At 32.9% G+C, this 27,067-nt stretch overlaps 2 protein-coding genes and 1 pseudogene across 3 annotated transcripts; 1 reads left to right on the forward strand and 2 right to left on the reverse strand.

The window, feature by feature from the left end:
- Positions 1-1,218: 1,218 nt before the first annotated feature.
- Positions 1,219-2,568, reverse strand: LOC140974755 (non-specific lipid transfer protein GPI-anchored 1-like; annotated as a pseudogene).
- A 16,339-nt stretch (positions 2,569-18,907) lies between these two features.
- Positions 18,908-20,222, forward strand: LOC140975427 (transcription factor TCP20). The gene is made up of 2 exons (XM_073439133.1): positions 18,908-19,916; positions 20,029-20,222. Exon 1 carries the CDS (start codon positions 19,017-19,019, stop codon positions 19,767-19,769), a length of 753 nt encoding a protein of 250 aa, XP_073295234.1. The 5' UTR covers positions 18,908-19,016; the 3' UTR covers positions 19,770-19,916; positions 20,029-20,222.
- A 309-nt stretch (positions 20,223-20,531) lies between these two features.
- On the reverse strand, positions 20,532-24,522 carry LOC140975426 (peptidyl-prolyl cis-trans isomerase FKBP19, chloroplastic). Of its 2 annotated transcripts, none has more exons than XM_073439131.1 (9): positions 24,274-24,522; positions 24,027-24,164; positions 22,676-22,782; positions 22,523-22,573; positions 21,653-21,733; positions 21,522-21,566; positions 21,363-21,418; positions 20,855-20,930; positions 20,532-20,778 (listed from the first exon to the last, which is right to left on the reverse strand). In XM_073439131.1, exons 1-9 carry the CDS (start codon positions 24,425-24,427, stop codon positions 20,683-20,685), a joined length of 804 nt encoding a protein of 267 aa, XP_073295232.1. In that variant the 5' UTR covers positions 24,428-24,522; the 3' UTR covers positions 20,532-20,682. The 2 variants fall into 2 exon arrangements, with proteins under 2 accessions (XP_073295232.1, XP_073295233.1); XM_073439132.1 differs by having other exon boundaries at positions 22,676-22,761; positions 24,274-24,520.
- Positions 24,523-27,067: the final 2,545 nt, after the last annotated feature.

A 27,067-nucleotide genomic window follows, 5' to 3' on the forward strand; every position in this document is an offset into this window, starting at 1 on the left:
TTTATCAAGATAAATATGACGAAATAATATATGTAAAAATTTGTATGTTTTAATTTTTCCCTATAAATTGGGTAATTGTTGGCTATTCTGCATTCTCTCTACACAAAAACTCATGTGAAACGGTCTCACGAGTCAATTTTATGAAAAAATATCTGATTCGACGCAACTTGTGAAAAATTATTAATTTTTGTCAAAAGTATTAATATTCATGATAGTGATAAATTGGATCAACTCGTCTTATATATGGTTATAAACATGTGAGACCGTCTCATAAAAAGCTTACTCTTCTATCTATTCATCTATATTTTTTGTTATGTTTTATAATATATTATCAACACTATGTTATAACCAATTGAGAATTAAGATAAATATCATTTTGTTGATGTTCCTTAAAAAACACAACACGTTCTCAATACTCAATTTTTTTCTTTGATGATATAGAAATAACAGAATCATAATTATTTATACATTGATACTTATGAAGTATCACGATTTTATAACATTGATATCTATACAAGCACAACATGATCTTATAATGAAAAAAAATCACATTTTGATAATGTAATTTGCAATTTTTTAATTTTTGATCATGTTAACGATAAATTTGCATTTTTAGTCCAATTACTTGTATTCTTTTTTATTCTTTTCTCTGTTATAATGAATTTTCATTTTTAGTCATATAAATTATATTTCTTTTCATTTTCAATCTTTTTTTTTCCAGAAATGACCAAAAATAAAAAATCATGTTAGTTACATAACTAAAAGTATAAATTCACCATTTACAAGACTAAAAAAAAAATACAAATTACATTACCAAAAATGTAAGAAATTTATAAAACATATGTTTAGAAAGTAGGTCTCTTGTGATACGGTATCATGAATATCTATTTATGAGACGGATCAATCCTATCGATATTCACAATAAAAAATAATACTATTAGCATAAAAAGTAATATTTTTCATGGATGACCCAAATAAGAGGACCGTCTCACAAAATACGACCCGTGAGACCGTTTCCCACAACTTTTTTCCATGTTTTGGTTACTTTCTTGTAGTTGAGAAATGATAATGAATTCGAATTTAAATAAAACCTAAAAAAATCGTCCAGCCCCACCTCAACGTGGTAATAAAGAAGAAAAATGGTTTTCGCAGTTAGATCGATGGTGTCGCCTCTACGATTTTTGCCTTAAATTGTCGTCAATGGTTCAAGCTACATAATAGAAATGTATAGGAATTAAAGCATATATTTATTTTACACATTATTAGTTTAATTATGAGTTTGAAACCTGGAAATGGACAGATACAGTACTCGAAATGTGATATCAAATCAATACACGAGAGCCCGTACAACAGATCTCAGCAAGATAGGAGCAGATGGGGCGGAAGATTCAATGGAGCTCAAAAATCAAACACAAGTGCTCATTTCATGGAAGAAGAAGATGGATAAGATGGGTAGTATGGAAACCAGCAGCTGCACCAGAACCGGCTGAGGCTTGCGCCAGTTTCCACTGGAACTCCCACCACCTGCAGTCGTCGATGGACTTGGGACCATCGTTGCGATGGAAGCGTTGGTGAAGATAGCAGCTTCGCGGGATTTCGGATCCAAGTTCAGAAGCTCTGCATGTCCATGCAGAAATTACATTTTAAAGTCAAACCCAAGTTTCCTCTAGCAAAATCACCAAAAATCTTGTTGATTTAATTAATCTTGTCACGCTTTTTGCCTCTTGACTCGAGCGGTTTATGTTTTTTTTTTTTCGATTTTTCTCACAGATCCCAAAAAACATCAATTTATTGTCCTAACAACAAACTTTTCAGTACTGAGCAAACGAACCAAATGATCAGTAAACTTAAAAAGGAAAAAATTGGTGGTTGTGATTTGTTTTTTTCCCATAATGATTGGATTAAGTCTTAAAAATTATATATATAGAATAATTCTGTAAAATCAATCTAAAATACTAGGTTGACATAGAAAATTGTCTAAATTCATCTGGAGAACTCTCAATAATTTAATCCGAGGTCTAACATAACTAATAAAGAAATCGAGTGGTTAATGGAAGCTTACTGGGGCATTCGCTGATACTCGCGTTGGTGAGCTTACAGGAAGAAGACAACTGAAGCAAGCGAGCCTCCTGGATGCCCAAGGTCTTCAAGGCGGCGTTGGACCCGTTATGAACCTGCTCTATCAAGAAACACAGGCAAGCGGGGTCACGATCCTTGATCTCCGTCACGGAGTCGCAGCACACCTTGCTCGGAGTGTCCGCCTTGGCCGTCACAAAAGGCAAGCAGTCGGTCACCTTCTGAAACTCCGGCGCACACTTCGTGGCAATCGTGTCATCGGCGGCGGCGTGAGCAGAAACCACCATAGCCAATACCAGTAGCACCAGTACCCCATCCATCTTCATGAATCCAGCTCCTGCAAACACCTCCATCGTACTTTAGAAACTCGGGACGAAGATTGAATTAATGGGGTGAAAATGACCTTTACTGAAAGATGCAGGGCGGTGGTTGTGGCGAGGGAGTTAATGCATTTAATGGGAAGAGGGGTGGCCGTGGTGGCCGCAACCGCAAGAGCTTCTTGCGGCATGGCTGTGTATTTATTAAGGATGGGATGTTTGTCCACGTGGCACTGTCGACAGACATCAACAAATCATGTTCAATCATTAACAAAATAATATCGATTTCGATAAAAATAATATCAACAAATCATGTTCAATCATTAACAAAATAATATCGATTTCGATCAAAATAATATATCAAATTAAATTAACTTGAAAATTTGATTTAAATTATTAAAAAATCTTTTTTAAATATCGATATTCGTTTCAGTTTCAGTTTTTAATATAAATATTCAAAACAAATCGAACTTTTATAAGGGAAAAAAAATTAATATTATTATATATTTTAATAAAGTTTATAAAATATAAATATTACAAATTTCTAATAAATTTATTGGATAAATGAACTACATTTAAAATATTTTTTTATAAATAAAATTTAAATTTATTTAATTCAATTTTTATATTACATTTTTTTATTTAAAACTTGATTTTTTTTTAAAAATTCTAAAATTTCGATTAATTGTGTTATCAACCGAAATAACCGATTTTTTCGTTTTGGTTTATTCGGTTTTCGTAGTAAGATTTGGTCAGTTCAGTTTGTCGAAAAAAGATCGGTTAGTTTGATTTTTTATAAAATTTTGTTCTGTTTTAACCAAGCATATTATTGTTTAACACAAGATAGAACGAGTCCCAGGTACTTATGAATCAGCTTCGCCTATGTTGTTGATGCATCATTACACGCCAGCATTCTACTTGTGTTATATCAGCGTCATGTCGAAAAATTAACTAAATATTTTTTAAAAAAAATATTTGACTACAACTAAAATATGATGATAACATAGATAACCAAAATCAACGAGAGACAAACATACCGATAAAAAAATTTCCAAAAATATCATTTGTTCTGATAATTTTGGAAACATTTTATTTAATTCATTCAAGAAAATATTGAACATATTTCCAATATTTAGTTATTTTTGGTATATTAGTAAAAAAGAAGAAGAATAAATACTATCAAATGCTAAAGGCTAAAAATTACTTATATACTCGAAACAATAAAAAAAATGCAGTCTATATATATTTGAGACAGATCGAGGATATGTATACTTATTTTTTTCTTCTGTATTATATTATTATTGACATTGCACATATTATTATTGTTGATAAAGATATCTAACGAGATTTGTTGATGTAATATCGAATATTATTAACGTGTTTCGATGCAATGCTAACACTCTGTAAAATAAGGGAAAAATCAACTAATTTACAGGATGAAAATCATATTTACATGATCAATAACATATTTCAACTATTAAGACTATTAAAAAATAATGATGCTTCTTCATATATAGCTCTCTCTTCTATTAGGATTTTTGATGTTTGAATTCTGATTCAATTGTAGCTTTTGATAGAGCTCGAGCTCGATTCAAGTTTTTATCATCAGACTCGAGTTCGAATTGTCTTGAAATTACTAAGCTCGTGAAAAGCTCGAGCTCGGTTCATTAAAAACTCGTTTATCATGTTAATCAATTCAGGCTCGAACTTGATTCATTAATAGCTCATTTAACAAGCTTGACTTGAGCTTGGCTCATTTTCGGGCTCTTAAAACATACAATTGAGCTCGAGTTTGAACTTGGTTCGAGCTTGATAAAGATTAAATATATCTATGAACTAATTTTAAATCACATAAAAGTGTAAATTTATCAGCACTAATATTTTTATTTGTCAACTCAACAAATGAGCCAAGCTCGAGCTTACGAGCCACTTAAACAAGCCGAACTCGAGCTCGCGAGCCTATTAACAAACATGTTTGCAAGCTCACGAGTCAAATATCGTTAGGCTTGAGCTTGGTTTGATTAAATTATCGAGCTCGAAATCGAGCTTGAGCTTGGCTTGATATGATTAATAAACGAACTCAAACGAGCTTTTTATCGAGCCGAGCTCCGAATAGCTCGCGAACGGTTTGGTTCGTTTACATCCCTACATGCTCGTATTTACAACAAAAAGTAATACTTCTGAGTTCTGACATAAAAATAAAAATTTTTAATGGGTGACCCGGATAGAATATTAGTCTCACAAAATTGACTCATGAGATCATCTCATAAAAGTTTTTGTGTTAATTAATTAATGGCTTGCAAAGAATTAGCAATGTGCATTCAAATAATCCATTTCAAATTGTTGGGGGTCTGTTCATGTGTCTTAATATTTTTTTGGGACTATTTATAATTATCATATTTATGTAAAAATTATACAAAATAGCACTAGAGATTAGGAAAAATTACCTAAAACCCGATCAATGTATTTTTATATCATAAAAACCCTCATTATTACTATTATTTATAATAAAATATACTCGTTCTAATATTTGTTATTAATTAAAATCTGAAATTATTTAATATGTGAATTTGGCCAAGATTATATCTAATTTTAAATATTGCTATGGAATTAATTTAATAAAAAAATTATTTTAATTGTTTTAAAATTTATATTCATTAAACATGGTTTTTTAAAAAAATAAAATTTTAAGTAAGATCTTAAATCAGGTTGTTCAACATAATTTTAGATAAAATCTCGGTTTAAGAAATTTAATTAGGATGTTTGAGAAAATCGATGTGAGGAGAAATAATTGTTTCTGCTAGCGATAAAAAAATAGAGCTTATATTGCTATATTATTTAAAATATTTGAGTTGAACATTTATTATCAATTTTAAATAATTTTGGTAAAACAACACACTGAATCCTTTTTTGTTTTTTTAAATCTTTCTACATCAATTTTTAAAATTATATTTTCAAAATTCTACTCCCTCCATCTCAATTATATAAACTTCAATTCTTTTTTTGATTATCTCAAATATATAGTTATTTTGCGTTTAATAACATTTTTTCTTATTTTTTTTATTATGTTATCTCTACTGACTAAACTTTGAAAAAACGTATAAATTTTTTTTGAATGAAATAAATAGAGAAAAATATGAATTTTTTTTATAAATTTTATTTTCCACAATTTTTTAATTTTTAGAAAAATAAAACAAATCAATGTATTTGAGACGGAACATGTTGCTATCGACTTTTTTTTAATGAAACTAATTCCATTAAAAATGTAAAAAGTTTACAGATACAAGTACACTGGGCAAACCGAGGAAACCAGAATACGACTAAGAAGAAAACGTATCATAACACACGAGTACCGAAAAACAATATACCATAATCTCACCAAAATCCGATCAATAACGCAGACTAAGACAGCACACACATTGTTTCAACAACTTGCTATCGACTTTGATTTGTGTGCAACTGGTTCACATGCCTTCGATTAATGTACATGAGTCCAGCCCAATTTTCAGGCAGGCTAATTTAATAAATAAATAAATATTAAAAAATCTTTTTCCCATATAGGATAATTAGGATTGGGAATTTTTATTCATGGTTTTGTGGATTTCTGGAAGGAATGATCTTGGAATATGGGTAGCTTCGATGCTACATGTGGGGCAGTCCCCCACATGGTTTGGATGGACAAGATTCACACACAAATATGATTTTAAAAAAATTAGTGGACCCCGTGTATGTGTGGCTAAATTTGGGCCCTTGATTCTATCATGGGGTAGTGTCATGAAATCAACCTGGAATACGAGTAACGAGCTGGTGAGAGGCTTCGTAGGTTTCTCCGACGAAGCTCCTCCTATATTGGCACAAATATATATTCATTTTTTTTAAAAAAATGATTGATCCGATCTATTTTCTCAAATAACTCGACATGTATTTAAAAATCATAATTAAAAAATTTCGAAAAGCGTTCTCATACAAGGGATTTTTGTAGTTTTACTCAATGGATGTCAACTAATGTGACAAGACAAATCAGCTTGCTTCTTAGTAAGTCGTCCATCTTATTATGACATTCAATCGAGCTCTAGGTCTTTCGCTCGACTACCTCCCTCAGAGCTCTACTGAAAACTGTTGAAATCGGGTTCTTAGGGATCCCCGGACCGAATCCTCGATCCAAGAAAGGTATTTGGGTGTCATGCGTGGGATAAATACATTTTTTCTCCTAAAAATGGTTTAAGCACCAAATGTTAGATTTTGACAGAGAAAAATTTATTAATTATGAAAATTTGATAATGAATGTACATGAATCAAAGTTTTGCTTAGATATTTTAAAATGAAATCTCATTGATAATATTATTATTTTTTATATTGTGAAAGTATTATGTTAATGTGATTTCTCATCATAAATTTAAAAATGTATTTACTATTTATAATGGGCTAGCTTGTTATTTGAAACCAAAATTGATTAGCAACTAATGTTCTCTAAATCATCAATAATTTTCAGAAATTCATCAATCTGATTCGAGATGAGCTTTTTATTGGCCATCTTGTATGGATACAATCTTCGCTTAAAATAGAGCCTCTTTGCCAATGATTTGGTCGAGTAAAGATGCTCGAGTTTGGCCCAAACCGCACTTGCAGATTGTTTTGTGGCCACCTTCCGAAGTGCCTTATCACTCAGACACAAGATTATTGTGTTGTGTACATTCTCAAGAATCTATGTCTTCTCTTTTGCATAGAGTGAATCAAGAAGTGATTTCTCTCATTTGAGAGCCTCAGTCACTCCTTGTTGGATAAGAATTACTCTCATCTTTATCTGTCACAATCCAAAATCATTCTACCCTGAAAACTTCCCAATATCCCATTCTTGTTGATTGGTTTCTCACAGACGACACCACTTGTTGAGTAACTAGAAGAAAATGAGAACTGTTAATAAGGGATATTACTCTGGATATGTTGGATGTCTTGATTCACGAACAAAAGCAGCAACTTGAATCTCGAACCAAACGCAACAACAATAAGATCAAGTCGAGGCAAGGAGGATTCTTTTTTTCCGCAAGACAAAATTGCCCGTATATAGTGCTATACGTCGCAGGCAATCGTCCCCAAGATACAACGACTTCACGTCGAGAGTTTGCAGCACTTCAAATCTCGAAATCAGCAAACAAAATATGCAAGAACTTTCAAGTAATTTTCGAAAATCAAGGACGCAACAATATGTGAAGAAGAAGTGCAAGGAAAAAAAAATTCAGCACTTTGAATAAGGTTTGAGGGATTATTTATAGATGATTATAGGTTGCATTGAGGAGACATGTTTCTCCAGACTAGATGCATCGAAAAGACACCATCTTAGTCAAGGGATACATTGGTTGGGCGAAAAACTGATGCCATCTAAGTCAAGGGACGCGCATGCTTTCAGAATCAGCGCTGCGCGCGCAGCCGCGCGACAACACGCGCGCAGCATTCTGCCCTTTCGAGCTGCGCGCACAACAAGGCGCGCGCGCCCGCACGCCTTGTACTGCGCGGCTGCATGAATTCCAGCGGCAGGCGTGCATCCGCGCGGGATGTGGCGCACCCGCGCGCGTACCTCTGCCCAAGCACATCAATTTGCGACTGAAAAATTTATTCTCCAAATAAAATTGATCCAAAAGATTAATACTTGTCAAAGGCTGGGCTGGGCGCGCGCGTGTGTGTTCACCGAGACACATCTTATTAGCGTCTTCCCTCTTCTAAAAACTTCTGGTACCCCTTGGGGCCCAAACCCCTATTCAAACTTTGAGTTTATAAGGAAAACTTGCTTAGGCTATTTTCTCAATGTGGGACAACTCCCATTCTCTTTTTTATTCACCAACTCTTCATTATTCATTTATCCAATAAGAACTTTACTCGATATTATATTGAAAAGAAAACCGTTAAACTTTTGAGATAGATGTTCAAGATTATACAATACTCATTATGAAATCATGAGCAATAACATGCATGAACAGAAAATGTAACCAGACACAAGATTACTTGGTTCGATCAAATTGTAATATACAAGAAGAAGAGTATGAGTTCTGTTCAATCTCGTCAACAGTACAATTCCATGATACAAATTTTCAACAATTTACAATTCATGATCTCTCTTCTGCCTAAACTCTCTTTGTTGTTTTCTCTCCCAATACCCTGAGAATTCCCCAGAAAAACACGTCGAATAAGAAAACCCTTATTCTCTCCAAGAATATCTTTGCCTCCTTCTATCGTTTTGTCATCAATAAAAGCCTTCCAGAATTTCTTGTTTCTCTCGTGAATTGCCTTTGAGTGTTAATCTATCTGATTTATGAGCTCAGTTCTTTTCTTTTATAGGTTGTGAAAAACCAGCCAAAATTTTTTTTTTCCGACAATAGTTATAAGAACTATTAGTTAACTCACTACAAAAAACCGTTGAATTAGCGACGGTTTTTAAAAAACGTCGCTAATTTGAATTTTTCCAAAAACCATGGTCAAATTACGACTGGTAGTTTGACAATCGCTATTTTAGTGACGGTTTTGGTAATTTAGCGAAAAAATTACCAAAACTCTTGCTAAATTAAATTTATCCACGGTTTTCACAAAATCGTGGCCAAATTACGACAGTTTTTGAAAACCGCGGTCAATTTAGCGATGGTTTTTATTTAATTCCATCTCTAATTCAAAAAAACTGTCACTGATTGCCTATGTATATCCTCTTTATTCCATTCAATATTTCCAGCAGTTTTCTATCTTTTCTCTCTGGTGGGGCCGATTTTTTGTCTTTTTCTCAAATCTCTTGATTTCTAACTACTATTACATGCTTTTTTGTTTAATTTTGCAGATCTGATCTTAGGATTGAACTTTCGAAATCACGCTTCAAACACGTTTTTTTTATATATATGTTCTTTATTATATATATTCATATGTTTGCGAAATTTATTGATCTTACATGTATTATATGTATTTGTATCTGTAGTATAATTTTTTAGTATTTGTGTAGATGTGTAGACGCAGTATAAATATTTCATGTCACGTACATATTTCAATATTAAAATGCATGTGAAATTATATAATTCTATGTTAGATTATTTCATTTATGTATTATTTAATTGGATGTTAGATCTACATATTGTATATAGATAAACGCACTTTGTAAACAGGTTTTACCCCCTACTTTATGTATCAAGATAAATTAATGAGCTTACGTGTATTATTATTAGTGATTTTTTTTAAAGGTAAATAATGTAAGTTATAAATTTTGTTTAAAACACTTACAATAAAATTTAGTTCCAAATCAACAATTCTATTGTCAATTTATTGTAGACTAAAATGGATTGCAACGATAGAACTTGGATATATCGTAGGTTGGAGAATGAGTTCTTAACCCAGGAGTATTGTACTGGTGTAGAGTCATTTGTTGTATTTGCCCTGAGTCATCCACAATGCTTATTAAATGGCAATTTGCGTTGCCCGTGAAATCCCAAGAAATGTCAAAACAAAATTTATTTACCTGATGATACATTTAAAGTAAACTTAGGACGATATGAATTTGTACCTGATTATTACTGTTGGTATTTTCATGGGGAGAAATATGTTCGTTCGTCATATCCAAATATTAATCTTGAAGCCTCGTCTTCTTCGTACCGTGTTTTGAACGTTCTTAGGGAACCACATATGATTACACCTTCTGATTTTGCTGGTCTCGATAATAATTTCCAAGAAAATTTTATTTTCGAGGAAAATTTGGAAAGTGAAAATGAAAACTTCGATGAGAAAAACCAACCATCAAACCAGGTTGACGAGGCTCCAAAAATTCCATATAGCTACATAAAATCATTATATGAGGTGATCAAATCAGCCGAGAAGGAGATATGTGATGGAAATCTACACGGTCACTCTTTGTTGTCTGTTTTGGCGAGGTTATTAAAGATGAAGCATGAGCATAATATGTCTGAAAGGAATTACAATGACATGTGTCAATTAATGTCAGAGTTATGTCCTGCAGATAACAAAGTTCCTGATAGTTTTTATGCTACAAAGAAACTTATTAAAGAACTTGGACTCCCAGTCGAGAAGATTGATGCTTGTAACAATAATTGCATGATTTATTGGGGTGTAGACGATGCTTTGAATGAGTGTAAGATATACGAACATCCGTGATATAAACCTAGTAGGCATAGATCTCAAAAAGCAAAGAAGCAAATTCCGTACAAGAAGATGCATTACTTTCCATTCACTCCTCGACTACAAAGGTTATATGCTTCAACTGCTACAGCAACTCATATGCGGTGGCACCACGGCCACCATTTTGATGGTGAAACAAAGACCCACCCATCCGATTCACTAGCGTGACGTCATTTTGACGCCATACACCCATATTTTGCATTAGAAATTCAAAATGTCAGATTAGGACTATCGACTGATGGATTTCAACCATTTGGACAAAGTAGTCAACAATATTCATCGTGACCTGTGATTCTGACGCCATATAACCTTCCACCATGGATGTGTATGAAAGAAGAGTACATATTCCTTACTGTGATTGCACCTAACCCGAGTAACCAAAAAGATAAAATTGATGTTTTCCTCCAGCCTCTGCCTCTTATTGCAGAACTTCAATCACTCTGGTCTACTGGTGTTGATACATACGACATTTACACGAAGAAAAATTTCAATCTTAAAGTTGCGTTGATGTGGACAACAAGCGATTTTCCAGCATACGCAGTGTTATCGGGTTGGAGCACAACTAGAAAACAAGCATGTCCTCACTGCATGTCAGATTCAGAGGCGTTCACTCTACCTTGTAGTGGTAAGACCTCATGGTTCGACAATTACATGAAGTTCCTATCTGAAGATCACCCACTACGTCGCAATAGGCACATGTTTGTCCGTTGTAGAAGAGTGTTTCATTCTGCCCCTATTGTTAAAAAGGTGATGGATTACTTATTGAGCTGGACAATTTTGGTTTTAGGCCTTCGTATGAGGTTGACTCTGATTCGACAAACAAAGAGTTATATAACTTGATCAAATGTGGATGGAGAAGATGGAGTATTTTCTGGAAGCTTCCGTACTAGGCTACCAACTTGATAAGGCACAACTTGGATGTCATGCATGTTGAGAAAAATGTTTTCGACAATGTTTTTAATAAAGTGATGAATATTACATGACACACTAAAGATAACGCTAAATCAGGAGGGGATCTTGTTGAAATGGGAATAAGACCAGAGTTACATCCTGACGATGTTATGAGAAGCAAGCAAGGAAAATTTTATTTAGATGGTTGAAGGATGTTCGATTCTCAGATGGTATGAAGAGTCATGATTGTCATGTATTTGTGCAACGTTTAATACTTGTTGTGTTCAAAGAGTTGTTACAGAACGATGTGTGGGAGGTTTTGACTGAGTTAAGTATTTTCTTTGTAAATCTATCGGCTAGGAATATTAAACAAAGTGATATGATGTGCCTAAATGAACAGATCCTATAATTTTGTGTAAGTTGGAGAAGATATTTCCACCCAGTTTCTTCGACTCCATGGAACATCTATGTATACATCTTCCTTACAAAGCTCACATTGCGGGACCAGTGCAATTCAGATGGATGTACCTTTTTGAAAGATTTCTGCGCAAGTTGAAGACACAATACGTAACAAGGCACGAGTTGAGGGATCGATATGCAATGCATACTTGGTTAGAGAGGTATCTATATTTTGTCAGCATCACTTCAGTGACTCATTAGTGACTAGGAAAGAAAAATTAGGCAGCAAGAGTTTCATGAAGTGAACGATCAAAACTCAGATGTTTTAAGCATATTTCGACATCGTGGTAGAACGATTGGCGGTGAAAAATATAGATGGCTTAACAATGAGGAATATCATGTTGTTGATACTTACGTTCTACTAAATTGTGTTGAAATCAAGCCCTTCGTGAGGTACAAAAAGTTAATTCATCAAGTACATTCTCATACTTTAATTAACAACTATAAGTTCCTACCTTTGTATACAATTTGTTAATGAAATTTAATGTATTGCATTATGTACGAGAATTTCATGCGTGCACAAATTCCAAATATAAGTGATTCTGGTGTTGAGGATTTGTTGCAGAAGAATTTTTTGGCTGGTTCAAAAACTATGTAAGATTATATAATTAAATTCTTTAATCATTGAACCATGTATGCATCAACTAACTTCATTTTGTTCGTACGCGTCATTGCAAAACACTGAATTCAATTCTCCCATTATTAACCAAGTTGCAATTGAGCCGTTGCATAAAGTCAAAATTTATCGAGTTCATTTTGTAAATGGGTTTAATTTTCACACTGTTACTGATACATCGTACAAGGCCAGAACTAATTTTGGGGTTCAAGTTCGCGGTAATTCAAATTAGGGAGAATGTACCAAATTTATGGTCACCTTGACGAGATAATTGAGGTTGAGTACTCACATTTGCCACTAAAACAAGCCATACTATTTAAATGTTCTTGGTTTGATACTCATCCTAGATTTTGGACACGCGTACACAAGAAGTATGACATTGTTGATGTTAATCAGAAAAGAAACTTAGGTTTTTATGAACCATTTGTGTTTGCTATACAAGCTTCATAAGTTGTGTACTTAACTTATCCAACAATGAAAAGAGCAAATTCAGATTGGTTGTTCGTGAGCAGTTTAAGAAGAAGAGCATATGTTATAGATATGGAATCAAGTGTACATGCAGTTGATGCAACAACAGATGCTTATCAAAACAACGAAAGCCAAAATCAAGCCATCGAAACTTAATTATTGTTGACATTGCAAGATCTGGTCGATGTCACGGTTCTTTACGATATTGATCTTGATTTGAACAGCAGTGACAGTGACATAGATGATGTTCGAGTTTCAAGCGACCATGTGTTGAACGACGACAATAACAGTGACTAGAGTTATGAAGCCCTTTGTCTTTACGTCCTTTTTTACGATCAACGTATCATGTATTTTTTACTGTAATATAATGCTTTACTTATTTGGTTGCTTATGTTTAATTTATTTAATGTAATATTTGAAATGTAAATATTTCATTTTTTGAACTTCCATATAAGTTAGATGTTTATAATAAGCATATATTTTGGCATGTAGTATTTTTACTTTTCATTTAAGTTTTTTTCCTTTCCATTTATAGGTATATAACAGATATGGCTTCACAGCAGACTGGCAGCTCAAATGCGGATAACCGCATTACTATCTCAGTACGGAATGGTGTGTAAGTTTTTTTTATTATGTTAAATAAATTATTAAAATAATTTCTTATGTCAGTACATATGTTGGTGTTTGATACTTTCTTATAAGAATTATTTCAATTATGTGTAATAGATTTATGCCGAATAATGGAAATGTGTCGAGATACATGACTTCTAGATTCGCATTACAGACCTGCTTTAGTGGCCATTCATGGAAGTATGATTTCTACACCGGTACAATACTCATGGGTTATGAACCCATTCTCCAACCTACGATACATCTAAGTTCTATCGTTGCAATCCATTTTAACCTACAACAAATTGACAATAGAATTGTTGATTTGGAACTAAATTTTATTATTAATGTTTTAAACAAAATTTATAACATACATTATTTACTTTTGAAAAAAATTCGCTAAAAATAATACATGTAAGATCATTAAGTTATCTTGATACATAAAGTAGGGGTAAAACCAGTTTACAAAGTGCATTTATCTATATATAATATGTAGATCTAATATACAATTAAATAATACAAAAATGAAATAATCTATCATAGAGCTATACAATTTCACATGCATCTTAACAATAAAATATGTAAATGATATGAAATATTTATACCGCGTCTACACATCTAAAACAAATGCTAAAAAAATTATACTACAAATAAAAATACATATAATACATGTAAGATCAGTATATTTCGCAAACATATGAATATATATAATAATGAACGTATATATATAAAAAAAAACTTGTTTGAAGCGTGACTTCGAAAGCTCAATCCTAAAATCAGATCTGCAAAATTAAACAAAAAAACATGTCATATTAAATCAAGAGATTTGAGAAAAAAAGACAAAAAATGGGTCTTACGAGAGAGAAAAAACCAAAACCAATGGAAAAAATGATTGGAATGAAGGGGATATACATAGGCGATTAGCGACGATTTTTGGAAAAACCATCGTTGATTTGAATTGGCGATGGAATTAAATAAAAATCATCGCTAAATTGGCCACGGTTTTCAAAAACCGTGGTAATTTGGCCACGATTTTGTGAAAACCGTGGGTAAATTTAATTTAGCGACGGAATTACCAAAACCGTCGCTAAGTGTAAAAAATACATCGCTAAAATAGCGACTGTCAAACTACCCGTCGTAATTTGACCATGGTTTTTGGAAAAATTCAAATTAGCGACAGTTTTTTAAAAATCGTCGCTAAACCAATGGTTTTTTGTAGTGACATATGAAATTAAAATCTTAAAATTGTTCATTCAAATGAAATTTACAAAGACTACTCAATCCACTTTGATTATTGCCAATGGAAACATACTAATTACTTGCTAGTTGATTTGTTTAGCTTAGATTTGATGGGAAAATAAGACTTTGCATGACTTTAGTTGCTGCTGGAATATTTATTACCCATGCAATTACATAGTTCTAATTTGCAAGTGTTCTATTAAATATGTGACTTATTTTACAATCTTTTTTACTATACAATTTACACTCTTCATCAAATATTGTGTAATTAACAAGCTTCTGAACAATCATTGGCAGAGCCACATACTTATATACCCTGGTAAAGTCCGGGTGGTCCAATTTTTTGTTTATGAGACGTGTCAACTTTACCGATATTCACAATAAAAAGTAATACTCTTGTCATAAAAAAATAATATTTTTTTTATGGATGACCCAAATAAAAGATTCGACATACGAAATTGATCCGTAAGATCGTCTCATCAGAATTTTTGTGTAAATAAAATAAGCTTAAAAAACCTCTGACAGATTCTGAATTTTTTTTCTTTCTTTTATTTATTTCTTTCAATTGAAAGTTCTATATTAACTGTTCATTGGTTTTACTTTTCCACATGATTTCATTTTCAAAAAAAAAGAAAAAATTAAGTATGAACACAAAATTGTTGTTAGCTGAATTCTTGGAGACAGAAAGAAAAAGTCAATAAATATAGGTTGGTTGCATGCGGAATTTTCAAATTGATTCGAGTTTTCATAGCTTTTTGGAATATTATATTATTTTAATCAAAAAATATTGTATCTTTGTTTTTTTTTTAAAAAAATATATATAGTTATTAAATGAAATGAATAACTTTGAATTAAAGTGATTATTACATTGGTAGCAAATGTCAAACTTTGATTTAAAGGGGTGTCCCCATATGTCTCGAAGCTGGCCAACATAATACACAACGTACCAAAATTCTATCATCAATCCCACCTACTAATTCTTTTATCATTTACTAGTAATAGTGGCACACAATGTATACATGTATGTATACATAGATTTTTATATATAAATATGTTGGACAAAAAAAATTCGTAGTCGAGCAATTGTCGTCGGTGTAATGAGGTCGGACGAAAGAAATTTGTATATAATATCCGTGTAGATATCTTGTGAGACGGTCTCACAAATCTTTATCTGTGAGACGGGTCAACTCTACCGATATTCACAATAAAAAGTAATATTCTTAGCATAAAAAATAATATTTTTTCATGGATGACCCAAATAAGAGATCTGTCTCACAAAATACGATCCGTGAGCTAGTCTCACACAAACTTTTGTCATAATACCCAACTTTTGTAAAATAGTAGAGATAATTGTAATTATAACATGAAACATGATGTTATTGGTCTTCTAACTTTTATTTTTTTTTTTCCATTTTTAGTTTTGTTATCAGTTAATTCACAGTTTTAGTCTACTAAATTGCATGTTTTTTCTGATTATATAGTCATATTTCATCGGAGTACTGATATAACATCAGACACTTCAGCAATATTCATCATCATGTTAGTTTTTTCCGGTGTCACGTCAACACTCCGATGAAAAAAGATACTAAAATCGAAAAAAATTGTTAATTAATAGACTAAGACGGTTAAATGACCGATAACATTAAAAAAATGAAAAATATTCAAATTACGTAACAAAAAATATAATTTTCCTTTATTAATAAAGACATTATTTTTAAAATTGTAGAAATTTTCTTACATATAAATGCTTGCAATTTAACATAGATTACTACATATATCCACACACCAATGACTACTACGGCAGGAAAGTTGGTTGAAATTGACTCATGGCTACTTTCAAATTTTGTAGGTTCAAACTAATTGAATTAGAATGGATAATATTCACACTTTTAATGTGAAGTCAAATTTTGAATGTTGATGAGTTCAAAAATTAAAATTTGAATTCAAATTAATAGGTATGACTCAAGTTATGGATCTCTTTCAACGAATATTTGACTGATAGTTCGGGAGATCAAATAATTTAATACATAAAAAACTTCGGTACAATGGTCTCATGTGTCAATTTTGTGAGATGAATATTTAATCTCACTAAATTAATTAAAAGTAATAATTTTAATCTTAAAGTATTACTTTCTGTTATTCATGAGATCGTCTCATAAAAAATCTAATCAATTTAGTTATATTTAGAAATATCAATAGTTATTTTAAAGTCATAACGACATTCAAATTATTAAAAAAATATTTTAGCTCAAGTTCAACTCGAAGTATACGTTCAAGTCAATATTGAAATCTATTCCGAAAGTTAAAAAATGGAGTGATGCATTTGTAAGTTAAAAAAAGATAAGAATTTAAGAGATCGGTTTATCACGTGAAAGAATGTTTTAAAGTCATCTTTGAAGATATATAGCAAATAAAGAGAGCATTTGGATTCTTTTTTTAAAAGATTAATATTTATTATTTTATAAATAAATTTAAAAGCGAAACTATTACATTCAAAACTTTCGATTTATGTTCAAACATTAAAAGGATGAAAAACAACTTTTTTCTCACATTGATATCTAAATACAAAATTAAAAGCTTTTCTTTCTTTCTTTTTTTAAAAGGAAAAAATTATTTTAAAAAGATACTATTGCAAAAAATATTGTTTCAATTAGAGTTGGTCGGCACGGTATATCGTACTGAAATTTCAGGTTCCGTATGCCGCACTGAAAATACCGGGATGAGAAAAATAATACCGTTATCATTCCGATTTTTCGGTATACCAAAAATTCGGTATGCTGAATTTTCGGTACGGTATCGGTAAACTACCGTCATACCGAAAGTATATATAAAAAAATTCATTATCTTGTGATTCCAAAACCAGTGATCACCAATACTAAACAAATCCGTCATGACAGTCAAAGAGACCAAGAAAGATATATACAATACAAATCCATCAAGACAATAAACACCAACCGCAACATGTGCGACTTCTTCATCCGCTATCTTTGCAACAATGTCTGAGGTCCTGTGATTTTTGAAGCATCTAAGCTTTTTAACAAGTCGAGGCTCACCATCTAGTCCTCTAGCTAGCTATAAGGTTAGTCGACAGAAATAAGACTTCTCAACAGTTTAAATTCTCAATTATGAGTCGAGTTACTTCACTGAACATTGATTTGGATTATTCCAACATGATAAGTCCAAACATAAGTTAAATTTTTTATTTTGGTACGATATCGATATATATCGTTTTATACAAAAAATACCTTATATTTTTTTTTAAAATGTAACTTTTTATTTACAAATATTATATATTTTTTAATTTATATATATTATTTCGGTATATATCAAAAATTTCAAATTCCATACTGTTGTCGTACCGAATATTTCGATATACCAAAATTTTTGATAAATTCGATATTTTTCGGTATGGTAACCTCGATACATCGAAAATTCGATATGTTTTCTCACTCATAATTTCAATATAAGTATTTATATATTTAAATTGGATCAAAGGAACAAAATAAATTATTCCATGAAATTAATTATGATTCCTCAGGTTGAGTGATGATGAATCCTTGTTCCTTAAAGTTGAAGCCAAAGCCTCACTCCTTGATAACTAATTTGACAACCAATTATTTCAAATCTAATACCATAAAATACTACACAAAGTTGAGGTCAGCATATCAATTGATATTTTGATATCAAAAAACGAATTTTGAGTTCATCAGATAATCAATCGATCATAATATTTAAAAATTTAACAAGAATGTTAAGCGTAAACTGAGTCGAATTAAAATCACGAGTAAAATCTAAAATCTTGATTGATGACAATGTAACTGAACTGATCGATCATAGGACTCTTGACAAAGTATCCCTTTTGCTCCACAGTAGATTTACCATCAAACAACATAGTTTTGCCGTCGATTTTATCCTCATTTTTGTGTTAGAAACACCACAAGATTTCAATCATTGTAATAGGATTTTGGATTAAGACAAATAAACCTTAAAAAAAAGTAGCATGCCGACTAGAGAAAAATCGTTGAAAACTCTCTGTTCATAGTAAAGATAATATTCCAAGAATTCAACGATCACAGTAAAAAAAAATTTTTTATTAATGAAAGTATAGATTAAGACTTTTTTGTTTACTTACGCGTCCTCTTCATCAATCTAAGAGGACCCATTTCTAAATTATAGACATGGAGCAGAAATCCTTAACGGATCAGCTACCTAGTACCTCGAAAGAAAAGCAAGAGGATGATGATACAAGAAAGAAGCAACTGGCTGCCAAGAGGACTTCAAACAAGGACAGGCACAAGAAAGTTGAAGGCAGGGGAAGGAGGATAAGGATTCCGGCGCTTTCGGCGGCGAGGATCTTCCAGTTAACTCGGGAGCTAGGACATAAAACTGATGGGGAGACTATTCAGTGGCTACTACAGCAGGCGGAACCGTCTATTTTTGCGGCGACTGGGACAGGAACTGTTCCGGCTTCTGCTATTACAGTTGCAGGGTGCTCTGTTTCTGAACAGGGGAGTTCTGTTTCCTCTGCTTTGTATTCAAGATTGAGTGAAACCGTGGCGGGGATTGGAATCAGGGGGAATTTGTCTCTGAGTGAAGATTTTTTGGCAAGATCAGCGGGGGTTTGGCCTTATATAAGTAGTTTTGGATCTGGGATTTTGCAGAATCCGAATGTTTTGAGCTCGAATTCGGGGAATCCGAGTGTGAGCAAAGTTGGGTTTCAGGGACTTGAGTTTCCAGGTTCAATCAATTCAATTCATCATCAATCTCCAGGGCTAGAGCTAGGCCTTTCTCAGGTGGGAAATATTGGAGGGATAAATCTTCAGGGATTTAGTCAGTTCTACCAACAGATGGCTCAGAATGGAGACTACAACCGTTCGAATAATCATCAAGAACGAGATCATTCTAAGGATAATTCCCAGGGATCAACATGAATTATAGTAGTAATGATATATTTGAAGACATTTAAGGTTGTGTTGTCTCATGTATGTATGATTTTGGTAAGTAATGTAGTTGATCAAAAGCTGTTGCAAACTCAAATGTCAGATTCTCTAATGGGGCCAAAGATCAAGAAAACAGAGGTAACAGAGATTTCTCTTATTCTTTTCATTTTTGTTTCAATTCCAATCTCCCTTGATTTCTGGGATTTTTCCGAAAGATATTGAGCCATTTTTGTTTTCTTTGCAATTGCAGTTGGGATAATTTATAGCAAGAGTGCCATGAAGATTGCTTGTTATATTTCTCGGTGGTGTCCAATTTTGAGGTGTGTTTTTTAGTTTTTGTAGTTTTTCAAGATATATTTCCTTATAATACACACAAATAGTAGGTCTTGTTGGTTGTTTGTTTGCTTGGCCTTTTCAAATATATACACAAAACTTGGATGATATCTGAAATAGAAGAGTCACATTTCGATTCGAGTAAAATATGCATTTGTACCGAGCCTAGATCACGCGTTTATGTATGCATCAGGAGCATATCCATCAGAGATCATAGTTTGGATGAGTGAGCTCGTTTGAGTATTTATGATTCTCGTGCTAACAAGCATGAATCGAGGGTCGAAGCTAGTTATGTGACCATCTTAGGCACTCATTTCGCTTAGGACACAGACCACCGTGGAGACACTGATATGCATGCAGTCTCTGGACACTGCTTGCTTTGTCCATTTCATGAGTTTTACATAAAAACATTATTATATATATAAGCATTGAATGTGCTATTCATCCATCCAAAAATTACACAATCATACAATCTGTCTTTCGTTTACTTGATTCTATAACACTAGGAATGCTAAAAGAAGAAAGAGAGAACAAATTCAGAACCTTTCAAGATCTTTAGCTGAGCCAATGTTCAATTTGATACAATTTTTAGGAGCTCGATATCAAACAAGAGAGTCTTATCTATCAATCCTTGATTCCTCAACACAAAATCCAGAGCTCTTTGACCCTGTCATGCAAAAGACCACCTTCATATGAAGTGTAGAAAGAATATTAAGCTTCAACAGTAAAAGGGTATAGGATACCGAAAACGTTGTTGGCCGTGGACCTTGCTTGTTGAAGTCGTTATCGGGATATCCTAGTTCTGGGGGAACTATAATCCTGCAAATATTGATGTATTATAGAAAACAATAAATGTCGCTGCATGGTTTCTCTATCTTGCACTAGAGAAAACTACAGTTTACGACTCACGCACCAGCCATCGGAATTCCCATTAATTTTAACAGTATGCATCTAAGATTCTGTGGATTTCCAATTAATTTCCAACGAATCAAACTAAGCACTCCATTGGATAATACTGCAGAAGCATTGGTTGGGCTTTGTTATCAATTTGAGCTATTGAGGGGTGTCATATCCCGGGCTCACGTGTCTATGAAAGCAAGATTGTACACATTTGTGAGCAACTACTTCCCATCCGTTCTCTCTTAATTGAATTGATTAATTCAAATTCAGAAAAGTCTATCATATTATTTACACATGTCCTCACGATCTAACTTGGATGGGGTATTATGGGAAAATCGGCATACATAATACCTTCTGATACCACCAAGAGCCATGCTCGATACGGCTTCCTCAAATGCAGGGATGACCTAGAGATGACCACAAAACAACAGTGACCTTACAGTCCCTGAGGACACATGCACATCCATGCTACTACTAAGCTAATGCGACTTCATTAATAGAATTCCCCACCTCTCGAGTTCCTAATCTGAATTTGTAGAATTCTTTATCTTCACCCTGCTTATAAAAACAGGAAAAGAAAAGCAACAGATCAACTAGGTGTAGAAGGTACACTGTATAGGCTAAAGAGAAACAAGCATTACCACAAAGGAGCCACCCTTTGTCTTGTTGCGAGCCTCAAATATCCGGCCATAATAACCAATAGTGTAACCGTCCCAATCCACCTGCAGTGCACTTATAATCAGGTCTCTCACATTTTCAATGATAAATCTGAGAGAGAATTAGAATGTGAACACCAAAGTCTAGCATTGAAAAAAAAGCAAAAGAAACAGCGCATAGGTTTAAGGAGCCAAAAAACTTTGTTAGTAGGGGAACTTGCATTATATCCAGCAATTCGAGGTTTACTCGAATGTTAAGAAATAACATGAGTAGTGACAGTATTTCACGATATTGGAGCATATTAATGCAATCACAAGTCTACAATAATTGTAGCCTTAACTTTATATACCAAAGCATATATTGTTTTCTCATTGCATTATATATGCTGTCTTCATTAGCTTCTAAACAATTCTTCAGTAGGTCATTCTGACATGTCTTCAGTGCTAACTTCTTTACGATAATTACTACACAGAACGTGTTCCACACTTTTGTTGTGGTAATGAGCAAGATCAAAACTCACCACAGCAAATACACTAGAAACACCATGGAATTTTTTAAAAAAAACTTCTTGATAGCCTACCACTCCACTAAATTTAGAGTTCGAACAAACATCAATAATCTTGTTTTTAAATTGAAGGCATTTCTCACTTGCTAAAGAGCATGTTCTCTATATAGAAATGTATTTCTCTAGAAAATTAGTAGTTCATTTAGAGTGAGTCTTTGAAGATTATCTCATAAATGGTCCGTCGAAACAACTGCATTCGACCAAACTACTAAGACTTTCACATCTGTTCTGTTGAAACAACTACTTCCAACAAAATATTCGACCCAATGGAGACGAGTAACGGCTTTACCACTACTATTTCTCCTGTCTTTGGACTGGGCCCACTTCCTAATCGCAAGTCCTGCAATTTTTGAATGTTTGTATCAAGTTCCGAAAATATAAAACTTTAAAGTGAAGGAAGATGCAAAAGAGTTGTACAAAAATAGGCTTTCGGACTTGTGACCTTATACTGAAGACCTGAGTTTGTTTCGGTGTAATCTGGATACCGCATCTTTGTCTTGCCATAATCCTTGCCCCGCAATGCTGGCACTGTATGCTCAAACAGTGAGCCTAACAATTAGTCTTCAAAGCTATTAGGCTGCAAATAATTATGAATAATTATTCAAAGAACCAATACACATCATACGTCCAACAAGACCCTGAAGATGAAGCAAGATTATCCTGTAATCAAACCCATCCAGCGTATTCCCCACTTCAAAAATTCTAAATTCGATAAACTCTATAGTTTTCAAAAAGCAGTGAATGAAATATCTTTTACACCATAACCAAGCTTCTGTAAGAAACTATCATCATCGCTAACATTGATAGGCACTGATAAAACTTGTTTTTCATGCGTAAGTAATAGTTCAAGCTTTTTTATTGATTACGCATTACCCGAAATGTAACAGATATGATTTGAATTTCATGAACTGGACAGGCATTAAGCTGCTTTAAATTTCCGGCTATTCAAATTTACATGGTTGAGAGACAGTTTTGCCAAGACAAAAGCCTGACATAGGAAAAAATGATATACAATTTTTTTAAAAAAAAGTCTCAGAAGAATGTTTACACGACCAAAACCAAATAAAAGTCACCTCCAAGGATAATATGTACCCTTCGGTCACAGTATAACAACTCTTAATGCTACATTTTCATACCAACAAAATTACCATGCATCCCGACCCTACTAATACTCTGTTCTTGGCAGTCAACAAATCGATAAATATTGAACAAGATCCCCGAGTTGACTTTTGTGGTTGGATTAAAGAAAGTATGAGGCATGTGTCTCGGCACAGGCCTCACAAGCATGATCGTAAAATGAGCTCTTATGGCAACTACTACGTCTCGTCCTAAAATAGTTAGGAGTTCATCGTAAGCCATTTTAAATCTTCATTTTTTTGGCATGTGGAACAAGGGAATTACAGCATCAATGAACACATGCTCTCTTTTAGTCTCCCATTATACTCTCAATCAAATACTCCATTCATCCCACACAATGATCATTTGAATATATAACTCAAACAGATGCATCATGCTTCATGTTTCACAGGGGAAAAAAAAGAGCAAACTAAAAGCGAGATGAGGCGAACTCACTGAACAGCATTTTATATATGAATCATGTTAAAATGAGCAATCGCAGAAAGCTTAAAAAAGCAGATTAGCCAATGTAAATTTTCAAGTGACAAACCAAACAAAAAAATAGCATCCACCTATTCATTTCTACATGGACTACTTAATATAATACTATTTCCTTCCTTTATTAACTATAATAGTACTACTGATAGGAGAAGAAAATGGGTGATAGAGGAGATTACTGTCGGCATATTCAGATGCAAAGGCAGAATCTTCAATCATCTGATATTGGCAAACAGCCGCTGCCAAGAATCCTACTGAGGACAAAACAACCTGCCTCCGATCAATTACAGTCCAGTGCTCCGAGTTTACATTTCCCTCTTCAATTAATCAAGTACGAACATTAATCAAAATAACCATCATCGCCGGAAGTAAAATAACAACAAATAAAAGGAACCGCAAAAAAGAAGAAGAAAATGAACGCCTGACCTGAAGAGCTTAATGGGTTCGCTAAGCTTCGACAAACGATGGGCACGCATGAAGATGATGGGATTTTCGTTAGAGGCGGTAGAAGCACGCTCACGGTGGCGGAGTTCGCCGGAAGATTATTGGAAAGAGATCCGACGGCGGAAGCTGACGCCATATCGGGAATAGATGATGAATGAATCAATGGAAGTGAGAACTGTGTTCGCGGGAAGATTTGGGCCTTAGATTTTGTTTACTGCCAATTATACCCTTTCAAGCTCCGGAAAGATATGAGACTCGATTATATTACAAATCGAATCGATTTATTCTAAAAATATTTGATTTGTATTTGAAATTATCGAGTTTAAACTGAACATATGATTATATTGGAAATTTTTTTGTGAACTGAACTCGAACTTAGATTATTTTGTTCGATAGTTCGCAACAATACGTTAGTTTTAATATTTAATTGATATAATATAATTATATATTGAAGAAATATAATTTGCTTACAAATATATTGAATATTTCGAGTAGAATTCAAACTCGACCTCAAGCTTTGAAGTCTAATACTTTGCACAGAATAGATTCAGTGGCTTTTTTCATTGTGAAAAATTCTTTTGTTCCTTGAGTTTGTGTACCAAAATTTATGGGTTCTATATACAACTCATGTTATGTATATGTACTTGTTATAACGATTTAGGTGTGTTAAATCTTTAGATTCACTAGGTGTAAATGATGCAAATGAACATATTGATGAGGAGACGAGAGGCGCCGAAAACTGAGTAGGCGAAGCTGAATGCGAGCGTACGTTAACCCGAGGACCATATTTTTTCCCCACATTACGTTGATGAATTAAGAGGAACCATGTATATTTTTATATGATTTCGTTTTTATATATTGATGATTGTCAGGACTTTGCATGTTATTGGTGTAAACTCTTTTAAACAGTAGTTTAAGAGTTTGTCATGTTCAAAGATTTTTAAATTCAGTATTTTTATTTAGTAGTGCATTACTTTTTTTTTAGATGCACGTGTTGAGTATTTTTCGAAAATTAGATTTTTTTAAAAAGAAAAAAATCTAGTGATATTTAAGTAGTAGACGTTTTAAGAACATTTTGATTAATACCCAAATGTACCACTTAATTTATTAAAATATACTGACTTTGACAATTCATCAATTTCTTCTTCTTTTTTTTTTTTTTTTAACAATTAATCATTTTTTATCTTTTTAATAATATTCAAAATGTACTAAATTCATAAGGTACCAAGGTTAAATTATACTCTGGAAATTATTTATTTCAATACTCCTATTTATTTTATTTTTGTGATAAAANTTTTTTTTTTTTTTTTTTTTTTTTTTAACAATTAATCATTTTTTATCTTTTTAATAATATTCAAAATGTACTAAATTCATAAGGTACCAAGGTTAAATTATACTCTGGAAATTATTTATTTCAATACTCCTATTTATTTTATTTTTGTGATAAAAGACAGTAATTCACATATACATGTCAAAACGGGCTGGCGGGACGGGCCAGCCCGTCATTTTCGCGGGTCTGTAAATGACCAACCCAGCCCAACCCACCTTGGGCCGCGGGCTAGGCGGGCCGACCCGCTTATTTTGAACCCGTTTATTTTTTTTAAGAAAAAAAATACTAAACAATATCGCAGTAAACATAGAAGAAAAATATATTTTAGTCAAATAGTTTCATAAAATACTTAAAAACATTGAAATAAGAAAAATTAAGAAAGCATCAACATAATCCATAATCTATAAAAAATAAAGTGCTTAAACCAAACATGAAGATTGAGACATGGAAGATAACAGAAAGTCAAGGAAAGAGAAGGTTGTAAATTTTAGAAAATATTATGTGTTCAACAATACACATAATTATCAAACCTCCGCCGGATCTACAAAATTTCACTACAACTCGTCGAACTTCAAACAAAACCACTCTTGGGTTCACAAACAATTGTTATGCTTAAAAATTATTTTAAGATTCATGAATAAAATTTACAGAAATTTAATCCCTTTAAGATTCATGAATAAAATTTACAGAGATTCAGATTTTATCAGAGTGAGTGATGGAGGCGAGGCCAAAGAGAAAAATAAGAAAGAAATAAGATAAGAGAGTGATGGAGATGCAGGAGACTTATTCCAATTTTTATATAAAACTTAAAACTTAAAAATATAAAAAATATATATAAAATTATACCCTAATTTGGCGTGCCAACCCGTCCCGTTTGGGTCCGACCCATCTTGGCCTGCAACCCAAACGGGCTCAGCCCATTTGGCCCGCCTCCAAACGGGCTGCTATTTTATCAACCCAACCCGCTCAATTTTTATAGCGGGGCGGACCGGCCCGAAGGGCCTAACCCAATTTGAAAAGTTTAAATTCACATCTTTTTATTCCAACAGCCCTTGACCATTCCTTTTCTACATTCTTCGATATCATCCCCCCAAAATTGTTAATTATTTAGTAAGAGAAATTACCAGATTTCTCTTTAATGGAGATTCAAAAGTGATTAGAAGGATGAAAAAAAACCGAAAATTAGAAATTAAATGAGGGATCAGCTATGTGAAAATTAAGTTGTTAGTAGTCTAACTTGTATATTTTTCATTTGTTTAACATGTTAGGCAATTTATGATCTTAATTCACTAAATTAAATTTTTTTTATTTTAATCATTTTTTCATAGGAGATTTGAAAGTAAATCAAAAAATGACAGTGCTACACCAAAATTTGCCACATGGCGACAAATATCGCTAATATATCTGATATTACATCGAACACGTCAACACTTTATTGAAAAAAAA

Source organism: Primulina huaijiensis, chromosome 4 (genome assembly GCF_012295235.1).
Source record: "Primulina huaijiensis isolate GDHJ02 chromosome 4, ASM1229523v2, whole genome shotgun sequence".
In the NCBI taxonomy this organism is placed as follows: domain Eukaryota; kingdom Viridiplantae; phylum Streptophyta; class Magnoliopsida; order Lamiales; family Gesneriaceae; genus Primulina; species Primulina huaijiensis.

Bases quoted from the DNA above. Each gene is read 5' to 3' on its own strand.
- LOC140975427 (XM_073439133.1), top strand. From the start codon at position 19,017: ATGGAGCAGAAATCCTTAACGGATCAGCTACCTAGTACCTCGAAAGAA.
- LOC140975426 (XM_073439131.1), bottom strand. From the start codon at position 24,427: ATGGCGTCAGCTTCCGCCGTCGGATCTCTTTCCAATAATCTTCCGGCG. The intron at 21,734-22,522 runs GTAAAGCCGTTA...AGTGCACTGCAG, and splicing joins AGACAGGAGAAATAGTAGTG to GTGGATTGGGACGGTTACAC. The intron at 20,931-21,362 runs GTATTATGTATG...CAATATTTGCAG, and splicing joins GCTCTTGGTGGTATCAGAAG to GATTATAGTTCCCCCAGAAC.